Source organism: Pinus tabuliformis, chromosome X (genome assembly GCF_031772625.1).
Source record: "Pinus tabuliformis cultivar Carrire ecotype Pingquan chromosome X, CPIR1, whole genome shotgun sequence".
Lineage (NCBI taxonomy): Eukaryota > Viridiplantae > Streptophyta > Pinopsida > Pinales > Pinaceae > Pinus > Pinus tabuliformis.
This window is the reverse complement of record NC_142308.1, coordinates 1,049,030,191-1,049,041,645: the sequence shown is the minus strand read 5'-3', so window position 1 is coordinate 1,049,041,645 and position 11,455 is coordinate 1,049,030,191. Positions and strand designations below refer to the sequence as shown.

At 33.3% G+C, this 11,455-nt stretch overlaps 1 protein-coding gene across 1 annotated transcript; it reads right to left on the bottom strand.

The window, feature by feature from the left end:
* Nucleotides 1-6,037: 6,037 nt before the first annotated feature.
* Nucleotides 6,038-10,393, bottom strand: LOC149143400 (putative disease resistance protein At5g47280). The gene is made up of 5 exons (XM_089448387.1): nt 9,362-10,393; nt 8,843-9,264; nt 8,298-8,653; nt 7,652-7,857; nt 6,038-7,042 (listed from the first exon to the last, which is right to left on the bottom strand). Exons 1-5 carry the CDS (start codon nt 10,098-10,100, stop codon nt 6,207-6,209), a joined length of 2,559 nt encoding a protein of 852 aa, XP_089304513.1. The 5' UTR covers nt 10,101-10,393; the 3' UTR covers nt 6,038-6,206.
* Nucleotides 10,394-11,455: the final 1,062 nt, after the last annotated feature.

Sequence of the window (11,455 nt, the reverse complement as noted above, 5' to 3'; positions counted from 1 at the left end):
TAGTTTAAGCATCAACACTCAAATGAGATTGCATCCCTTATCCTAGCAAACACATTCAATAGAAATGATTGTATAGTTCTATGGGAGAACAATTATGTTTAATGAGAAACAACCATAGATTATTGTTTGGATTCCTAATTCCATCATTCTAACTAAACTATACATTGTTTTGGTCTTCATGGGAAGATTTAGTTGGTTAGCCATAAAGGTCTTGGATTGGCCCATGAGCTAACAAAGTTTACATTAAGGATTGTTGAAGGAAATATTTCACTCTCCCAAACAATTCTAATTCATTGAGATCACTTATGAAGACAAACAAAAAGAGCATACTTGAATGCAAAGAGACTTTAGGTCCTTTATTGTTTGCACAAGTGTATTGCTAAATAAAAACAAAATCTTGAATGTGTGCATAACTTCCCCATGGGGTTTGGGGTGCATTGTAAATACCCCCCACCTCCATGGAAAAGTTATGCAAAGTGTGCATATGGGGCAAAGTTGTGCAACTCCAACCCACATGTTATACTATTTCACCCCTACTTGACATTGTAACCAACTTCCCCCTCGGAGTGAGCAATAGGGGGAATAGGATACTGAGAGGGAAATGGGATGTGTTATGTGGATAAGGATATTGTGCAAAGTGTGGGGACAAAGGTGATGTTGGGGAGGGGATGGAGCGTTTAGTTCCCACCATCTTATCCTTAACCCTAGTTAAAAAGTTATGCAAAGTGTTGATTGCGCAACTTACATCACCCCCATCAAAAACAAATTTACCCTTTCTATGACAATTTTTTTATTTTACAAATTCATCCCACCCGACAAATTCATCCCACGCTCCTTAAAGTGGTGGTAGTCAATAAGAAGATGTCAAAGTTTTGCAAAATTCACTATTAGTAAAATTTGAAAGAACAAGAAAAATAATTGATTTAACAAAGTGGTATATGTGAGTGGGCGAACATTAAACCATAAAATTATTTCAAAAACCATAAAAAAGACTAAAATAAGAGTCTAAAGAAAAACTATAAAAACATATTTAAAGAAAAACAATAAATTCTCCATATAATTTATAAAGAATAGCAATGGTTTTGAAAATCAGAATTATTTTCTTACAAACTATTTTGTAAAAATTATGAATACTCTCGAGGCATCCACATAGCTTTACCTTTAACTATAAAGATCTTTCTTCTAAAGCTTACTTAAGCTTACATTGAGTGATGGGTATCATTAAGTACTATTTTATTAGGTAATGTAGCATGTTTACATATATGGAATTTATAATGTAATAAAATATTCTACGGGGTTAATATTTGATTGTGGGGGCAATTTTTTATTTTTAGGAGAAATATTGGTGAGAGTTGTTGAATTTTTGTAATATAATATTTTTCTGAATAATAAAAATTAGATAAAATAATAAAATATTTAAATTCAAATATTTTTATAAATAGATAAGCAAACATTTGAGTTGAGAGGCTTATTCAAAGACTCAGTATGGGGAGATGTGTAAGTTTGTCTGTGGTGTTTCTTTAAATTAAAAATTATGTTCTAAAGAAAAATAATGTCAGCTATAATTAAAAAATGAATATGTTGTAAAGTAATTAGAAATAAAAAAATGTTTGAATCAAATGTTTAAATCTAATATTTTTCAAAAATATTTTAAGAGATTTAAATAAACTATTTAAATATCTATGTTAACTAATTTATGTTTATATCAACTTCATATATATCTATATATAGAAAAAAATTAAGCTTTTATGCTTAAAATTTTTATCTGGTTATATATATATATATATATATAAGTTAAGAAAATGCTAACATCTTAGCAAGATAAAAGCGAAGAATGAATATCTAATTGTGAGGAATTTAGCTTTTTCTGATACATTATCACCTCTTCTGCCTCCCTCAAAATTTAGTTAGGAGTGATTCTGATGCTTTGCATTTCTCGGATATAGATGACTCCTTCAGACGAATTATACTTGGCCAATTAGCTTTTTCAGATTAGCCACCTATTTGTGGTGGGGCATAAAGGATTGAAGTTTTATAGTAATGCTTAATTGTACAGAGAGGAGTATTCTACAACTGAGTTCGACCTTTGATGTTCTATAGTATTCTACAACTGAGTTCAACCTTTGATGTTCTATAGCTCAGTACGAATATGTAAGTATGTCATGTCCTCAAAAAATAATAAATTTAATTTTGGTTAATGTCGACCAAAACATTAGTTCTAATCCATAAATTATATATAACTTTTTACTAAGATTAATTATTACAATATAATAATGTATTGTTATATACAATTTTAATGTATAATAAATTATCTCATGCTTATCATATAGGTAAATTTGAATATATCATAAATTTAGGTTTAACAAAAAAATTTACTACATTAAAATTCCAAATTAGGTAAAATTTTAACAATTTTTACTCTTTACTAAAGCCAATACCATTTCTTAAATCAAAAGAAAAATATTAATTCAACACAAAGAATCAAAAATCTTGGTCCAAAATATTTTAATATTTTTTAATTAAATATTTGTAAAATGAATCTTTAAAGAAAAAACCATATCTTATGGATATATTAAATTCTTACAGACAAATATTTCCACATCAAAATTGTAATATTTGAAAATATTAGTTTACTGTAGTTTTATTATAAAATTTGTTATCATGCAATGTAAAAAAACCATTAAATCTAAATTAATATTAATATATTAATATATTATTAAATTTAATAACTTTGGATTAATGCAATATTAAATTTAATATAGTATCCACTTTGTCATATTATAATATATATTAATATATCATGATATATATTAAATCTAGATATATATATGGAGGGAGGAACAAATAGCATAGAATGATAGAGGCCGAGAGATAAAAAGAGTGACAAGGGAGAGATGTAGACAAAATTAAGGAGAGGGGAGAGGAGGAGTGAAGAGAGAGAGAAAGAGAGTAGTGAGAGAGGGAGAGAAGGGTAAGAGAGAGAGAGTGTGGGAGACACAAGGATGGAGGGGAGAGAGAGAAGGAGAGAGGGAGGGATATAGTGAAAAGGTTGGAGGGCAGAGAGAGAGAGAGAGATGGGTGGAAAGAGAGGGAAGTAGGAGAGAAAGGGAGATAGGGGAAGGATCGAAGAGAGGACTTGAGAGAGAGGAGGAGATAAGGAGGGACAAAGAGGGAAGGACAAATAGATGGAATTGGAGGGGGGGGGGAGAGTGAAGAAGAAAGACATATAAAGATAAAAGTTGAGAGAGAGGGAGGGAGTGACAAAGGAGAGATGGAGAGAAAGTGTGTAAGTTTTTGGATGAGATAGAGAGACAAAGAAAGAGAGATGGAAGGAAGGGGGGAGAGAAGGAGAGAGGGAGGGAGATAGTGACAGAGTTGGAGGGAGAAGAGAGAGAGGGAGATAGTGACAGAGTTGGAGGGAGAAGAGAGAGTGGGGGGGGAGCGAGGAGACAGAGGGAGGTGGGAGAGAAAGGGAGAGAGAAGGAAGAGAGAGAGGAGGGGAGCGAGGAGACAGAGGGAGGTGGGAGAGAATGGGAGAGAGAAGGAAGAGAGAGAGGACGTGAGAGAGATCAGGAGAGATGGAGGGAGAGAGAGATGGAGTTGGAGGGGGAGAGAGAGGGAGGTAAAATGAAAGACATAGAGAGAGAAAGGTGGAGAGAGAGGGAGGGAATGATAAGGGAGATAGAGAGAGGGAAATATGAGAGCAAGAGGGAAGAGAGATAAAAGGGAGAGAGAGAGAGAGAGAGAAGGGGAAGAGAGAGGGAGAGGGAGAGATAGCTAGATATGGAGAAAGAGTGTGTATGTTTTGGGGGTGATATAGAGAGACAAAGGAGAGGCAGAAGGAGATAGAGATATAGATGGGAGATAGAGAGAGGGAAGAATAAATAGATAGAGAGAGGGAAGGAGGGAGACAGAGATAGATAGATATGAAGAGAGAGAGAGAGAGCATGTGTGTTTGGGGATGAGATAGAGAGACAAAGAAGGAGAGATAGAGGGAGATATATATATATATATATATATATATATATATATATATATATATATATATATATATGGAGGTGGGGAGAGGGAATAAGATTTCTACACTAGATGCATCTATTTTAGTGTAGATGATGATTTCTAATCCTATTTGATTTCTTCTATTAGATGAATTGATTTCAGTGTAGATGTCGATTTCTAATTATATTTGATTGCCTGCACTAGATGCATTGGTTTCAATTTAGATGTTGATTTCTAATCCTATTTGATTGTTTTCTCTAGATGCATTGGTTTCGGTGTAGATGGTGATTTCTATTCCTATTTGATTGTTTGCACTAGATGCATTGATTTCACTGTAGATGTTGATTTCTAATCTTATTTGATTACTTGCACTAGATGCATTGATTTGAGTGTACATGTCGATTTCTAATCGTATTTTATTGCTTGCATTAGATGCATTGATTTTAGTGTAGATTTTGTTTTTTAATCCTATTTGATTGCTTGCATTAGATGGATTAAATATTGCTAATCTTGAAGCTGATTAGACAGAGGGGGGAGAGGAAAGAAGATTTATTGCACTAGATGCATTGAATTTAGTGTAGATGATGATTTCTAATATTATTTGATTGCTTGCACTAGATGCGCTAATTTCAATATAGATATTGATTTTTAATTATATCTTGTTGTTTGCACTAAATGCATTGATTTCAGTGTAGATGTGAATTCGTAATACTATTTAATTTATTGCACTAAATGCATTGATTTCAGTGTAGATGTTGATGTTGTTAATCTTGAGGGTGTAGATTATTAAAAAAATATTTTTCAAGATATATTTAGTATTACCGAACACTATTAAAAATTAATTAGTTGTCAAAAGTTGTGATACCTAGACTTCAAATGAAATAGATATGCAAAAACAATCCTCGTGCAAAGTGCAAATTAATCATTCACAAGATCGTCTCCCTTCTTTATCACCAACTAATTACTAATAGACAATAATATGTATTCAAAACTATATATATTCAAAATTACTAATAGATAATTGCATACAACAATGTATTCAAAAGTTTTATAAGAGGAAAATATATATTTATTAACACTCAAAATAAATCAAAATATTTTTGAAGGAGATGTACTAATTGTTTGGAAAAACAAATAATGTAAAGATTTTATAAATCTGACCACTCATTTAAAAAAATGAAAAATACATTATTTCTTGACTTCGCAAAAGAAATAAAAATAAAAATAAAATAAAATAAAATAAATAAATAAATCATAAAAATATTTTTGAAGGAAATAAATTATTTCAAACATTAGCAAAGAAATAAATTATTTCAAGAGTAATCTTAACGCATTAAAATAAAATAAAATAAATAAATAAAATCATAAAAATATTTTTGAAGGAAATAAATTATTTCAAACATTAGCAAAGAAATAAATTATTTCAAGAGTAATCTTAACGCATTAAGTTATTAAAACTACTATTCAATATATATTTAGCAATACCTAGAGGGACACTATTAAGAATTAATTAGTTGTGAGAAGTTGTGATACCTAAAATTAAATAAAATTGATGTGCAATATCAATCCTCCTGCAAACTATTGACAAGATATTCTCCTTTCTTCATCACCAACTAATTACTAATAGATAATTACATACACATACAAAAATAACACAACTATAACATTCACAAACATTACTATCCAAATCCAAACACATAAACAAACAAACCATTCAAAGCAAGCAACATAGACTAAATTAAAAAAGAGCATGATATGGTCATGCCAAGCAAAGAAAATATAATCTGAAATTTGAAGTTTATCTCAAACATATACATAATAATGATAATCTAAAAATATTGCATTGCTTCCCTCAGATTCATCTAGATCTATTATGGGCCGAGAGAGTAAATATTTGCACCTACAGAGATTTGATCCCTCTAGACACATCATAAATTTAGTGTTAGATGAATGTAAACTAGTTTATTCTCAAAACATCAAACAAAACTGAAAATTAAAAATATACATCAGACATGAAACGGTATCACAAGAAAAACCATTATTATGTAAACCACTCATCAATCAATTAGCCAAATTTTAAGAACATAATGCCTCTAAATCAAGCTTAGAGGCAATGCTTAGTTCTTTTCAGATCGTCCAATATTCATCAAACTGTTGGTATTGGATTAATCGTGTCGCAGAGGGCAGGGAATGTATCATGTACTTTTTCAATCGTCGAGCCAGTCCAAGTTGAAGCTTTCTTTGACGGGATCAATTTTGAGATTAGGCATGCCCGAGGTTTGGATAGACTGCCACTGTCTTTCGTTGTCCTCATCACAGACTACACATCTTAAAGATTTTAGTTTGGCTAATGATTTGGGCAGCTTCTTCAGTCCAGAGCACTCCCTCATGTCCAGGATCCTTAACTTTGATAGCTGATGAAATTCCATGGGAAGTTCCTTCAAAGACGCGCACAGTGAAATGTCAAGAAATTCTAGTTGCTGAAGACTGCAAATGGAAGGTGGAAGCATTGACAAGCTTGGACATGCAGAGAGCCTCAACACTTTAAGTGAATTTAACATCCTCAAGTCATCAGGTAACTTTTGTATCAGATGGCAATTAGTAACAGACAACCTTTGGAGGGAAGTTAAATTGCATATTTTTACTGGCAATTCCTTCAAATCACTACAGTGATCAACGTTAATTTCTACAATCTTCGGAAGCTTTAAAAGTTGTTCAGTGTCCCATTGAGACATATTTCCCAAGCCCTCACATAGGCATACATACAACTTTTCCAAGCTCTCCCAAGATTTACAGTAGTCATAAAGAGTAGACACAATCAACCTCTCTAGTAGCACAGACTTAATCTGATTAAATGAAGGAAAGTTTGGCAGTCTGTGAAGTATTGCACGCTTTGAACCGTAATTGTATATAAGAACAACCTTCAGTTTTGGCATGCTGTGTAAAAATGTTGGCAGGCAGTAATTACTTGCGACAAAGAATAAAGCTAAAGCTTCCACCTCAGGAAATTTTATTTGACACCAGTCTTGCTCTGCCATTGCACCTATATATCCCATAAATGTAAAAGTTTCAGAGTTAAAGCTTTCACTTATATATCTCATAAATGTGAAAGTTTCAGAGTTAGAGTTAAAGTTTTTGTGAGTAGAGTAATTTTGATTTGGTATTTCTAGATTTATCACATTAAAATTTTTAGTCCACACTGTAAAAGTTTTAGAGTTAAAGTTTTTGTGAGTAGAGTAATTTTGATTTGGTATTTTTAGATTTATCATATTAGAATTTTTAGTCCACAATGTAAAAGTTTCAGAGTTTCAGAGTTAAAGTTTTTGTGAGCAGAGTAATTTTCAGAGTTTCAGAGTTAAAGTTTTTGTGAGTAGAGTAATTTTGATTTGGTATTTCCAGATTTATCACATTAAAATTTTTAGTCCACGTTTTAAGCATTTTAATGATGAGCCAGGCTTCTGAGTCATGCTGAGCCAGGCTTACTGACTCGATTAATGTGATGGATCCGGAAATACCACATCAAAAATGTAAAAGTTATAATATGCTGATAAAAATACTTAACAAATACCTAAATAAATTTGGAAAAATACGGAATTGAACAAATATCTTTATGCATGGAAAGAGAGAGAGCAAGCGTAAGGAACAGCCTGACCTGTATGAATTGAAATAAACTGAGCCCCAGATGACTGATTTGTGAGTGGCCTTAGCCATTCTATATTAGCCGCCTTGCAAGGCATGAAAAGCCTCTTACGCTGGATGATACTATCCTGGCTTGCCAGACGCAAGGCTAAATCCCTCATTATATCATGTTGAGAAAAACAGAACTCGGAGGCACAACTATAGTCGATGGCTCTACTCCTAAAACATCAAATTCTAGTTGTATTAGCCAAACCAGTAATGGTAAAATTCAAAAGCCCATTCTATCTCTTGTGTGAGACGAACAAACTAATTGATCGTAACTTCCTGATTCTTAATTCTTTTAGAAATCATGTAAAGAAAATCAAGTTTTCAATGTCTTTCTTGTATAAATTTTAGCATATGTTAGTAAGTTTCGACTTCTCTGCAAAGTTCATGTTGCATGGAAGGATGCAACAAGAAAAAAATTCAAGTTGAAAAAACAAATATGAAGAGGTCTTTTATCTTGATATCAGAGCGATGTGAGGAAAGTTAACTGTTTGATTTAGCTCTGGTCATCAAATTTTCAAAATATTGCTGAATCTGCAATCCAATTCAGTCCAACAATATAAAAACAAACAAAACAATTAACAAATTTAAAGAACTATAAACAAATTCCATACCTTGGATCGCTTGTGAGATTTAGGAGATTTCTTTTTGCAAGTTCTAACAAGACCATGAAAGCATCTTCCCATTCCATCCCTCGAACATATACCCAAATGTCCAATAAAAAGTCTACACTGAACTTTCTACCTTCGGGAAATGCCCCCAAGTCCAAAAAGCATTGCCTTGGTTCATCATCAAGGATATCTATACTCATTTGCAAGCGATCAAGAACATTATCTTTGTAATACTGTGATATAGATTCTGCCCTTGAGAGCTTATTCTTGGCACTTTTCCAAGACGGCAGGGGCTCATTGCCCAAACAACTTCCAATTACCTTGAGGGCAAGAGGCAAACCCTTACATTCTGCTGCAACCTACAGATCTAGTACCAGTTAAACATTTTCTGCATAAATCCCTGAGTTGCAAACTTCTGCTGGAGTTTTATCGAGCCATTATTGTTATGTTGCAAATTTTTGGATATTGATTGCAAAATTAGTATCTCTCTAACATGCGTTAGGATAATTATGATACATGAGATTATGAATGCCATGTCTAATTCATACCTGTTTAACAAGATCCTCTTCTTCTGTTGCTGGGATGGAAGGTTGACCAAAGGCCCAGAAGTAGAAAAGTGGCAGGGCATCATTGACCTCCAACATAGGCATATTGTAAAGACGAGCGTCATTTCTGTTTAGAACAGGGGAATTCTCTCTGGTTGTGACAACTGTTTTGTATCCTTCAGCTTCAAACAGCAAGGCTTCCAGATGTGATGCAAACCAAACATCGTCCAAAACCATCAGAGTTCGCCGATATCTTCTTTCTGTAAGCTTATACTGCAGTTGGATCCGTGCATCCTGTATGTTCCGGAATTTAGGCCTTTGACCACCAATTACCTTATCCCACATAGTCTCTAAAATCTCCAAAAGGCTGGTCACATTTGGAAGCTTTGAAACGGTAATGAAAATTACGTTTCTATTGAAGAAATCTGAAAATCAGAGAGAATAAACTGTAAAGGTCATGATGAGAACATAAAATTGAAGTTTGCACGACAAATATAATAGGAATTGAAATGTGGTTGTGACCTTTGACTTGGGGGTCGTTGCAAAGGGCGAATGCAAGAGTGGTTTTGCCGCTCCCACCCATCCCTGTTACTCCAACGATATTAACACCATCCTGCAATAGAAATTTTTTGACAGCATTGACTGGATTTTTCAAACCTACTAGAAATTCGTTTATCTCCTGGACTTGGTAGGTGCAGCTGACGGACTGGTCAACAACTTTGTGCATCCCATGGTCACTGGGGTTTTGAAATACCTGATTGGGGTTTTGAAATCCCGGAGTTGCGTCGATTTGCCCAAGCATGATAGCATTGGAATTAGGATCATTAGTCATTGCGGCCTTCACGATCGCAATTAGTCGTTCCGGCCTTAAATCTGCATCTATTTTTTTCAGATTAAGATTAACATCGGGCGGGCCATGATTTTGAATGAATTCGGAGACCTTCTGTTGAAACTTTTGAACTCTCTTTCCATATCGGTACTTTCTGAAGATATCATAGGTGTGTAAATTCTCTAAGATTCCAACAAGATCAAGGCCTTGTTGCAGGTCGGCCTGAAATTTTTTGTATGGTCTAACTAATGCATCTGAGTCCGGATTGTGTACCTTAATAATTTCATCAATGGTAGGCTTTAGCGACAACAGCTTGTCCTTCAGTTCTTTAGCCGATGTTTTGCTGGAAACGATGATGTTAACTACTCCTATCATCTCGTCGATTGCTTTGTCCAGAAGTTTGTCCCCAAGTTTACTTGTGAAAGGATCCATGCTCAATTCCAGAAATGGATGCAGAGGGAAGAAGCGTTCTGAGATAGAAGTCCCGACTGACCGACGACTGCCCTGTTATATCTGTACAGGATGGGTCAGTAATCAATGGGCTGACTATTAGGTGTGTATGAAGATGTCGATGGGTGTAGGTTGGGTCCAATGGCGGCAATATCAGAGTACTCTCTATCCAATGCACTTCAATGATAATCTAGTGCACGGCCTCCGGTTCAGAGTCTTGTTTTAGTCAGCTTACATCTTAAGCGGTTGAAATTGAAATTGAAATTCCCTATTACATTCATCCTACGGTCTTTATAGTCTCCTCCAACACTACCTTTGCCTTCGTGCAACTGCTCCTAACACTCCCGCAGCCTCTATATATATATAAAACAGTGGGAAAATTATTATAATTTGGTTGTCGAGCAACTGCTCCCCAACACTGCCCCAGCCTCTATATATAAAACTTGGGTTCTCAAGCAGTGTGACCATTATTATTAATAAAATTATTATTAGTTATTATCGATAATAGAGTCATGTTATTTGGAATTACTTCTAGTTAGTGGTGAGTAAGAGGTAGGTTTTCACTCTTGTCATATACTTTTAAGTATTGGGTTATTAACCTATTTCATTACATCTCAAAGAAAACAAAACAAGTAGGGAAACTCTTAACCAAATAAAAGCAATTTTAAAACGTATTCCAACCCATAATCGTGATATATATAGATAGTATATCATAATTTTAAAATCTATATTCACAATTAATATTTCTCTAATTATTAAAACCAGCATAGATCCATCTCAAGTACGGATCTAACATGAGTTGAGAGGGATCAAATTTCTTCACGTACAAACTTTTTTAAAGTGCAAAGACTATTTTTTTTACTTCTAATTACTTTACAACATATTCATTTTTTTTAATTATAGCCTACATTACAACATATTCTTTTTTTTTTTAATTATAGCCAATATTTTTTTTATGTTTAGAGTATGATTTATTTTTATTTTAAAGGAGCACATGTCAACTTGGTGGGTGGACGGACTTACACATCCCCTCATATTGAATTGTAGAATATTTTCTTTTTAATATTCAATTATTTATAATTACTTAGAAATATGGTGATGATAATAAAAAACTTTTAAAATATAAATTATGTGTGACGTTTTAATATATTCAAAGTTTTAGGTAGATGGTACATTTATCACAAAAATAAATAAAATTGCAGTGATAAAAAAAGTGTAGGGATAGATATTCAAAATGCTAGGTGCGAATTATGATTGAAAAGATAAAAAGTTCATTAAAAAAAAAGGTGTAGAGATAGATATACAAAATGCTAGGTGTGAAATATGATTGAAAAGAT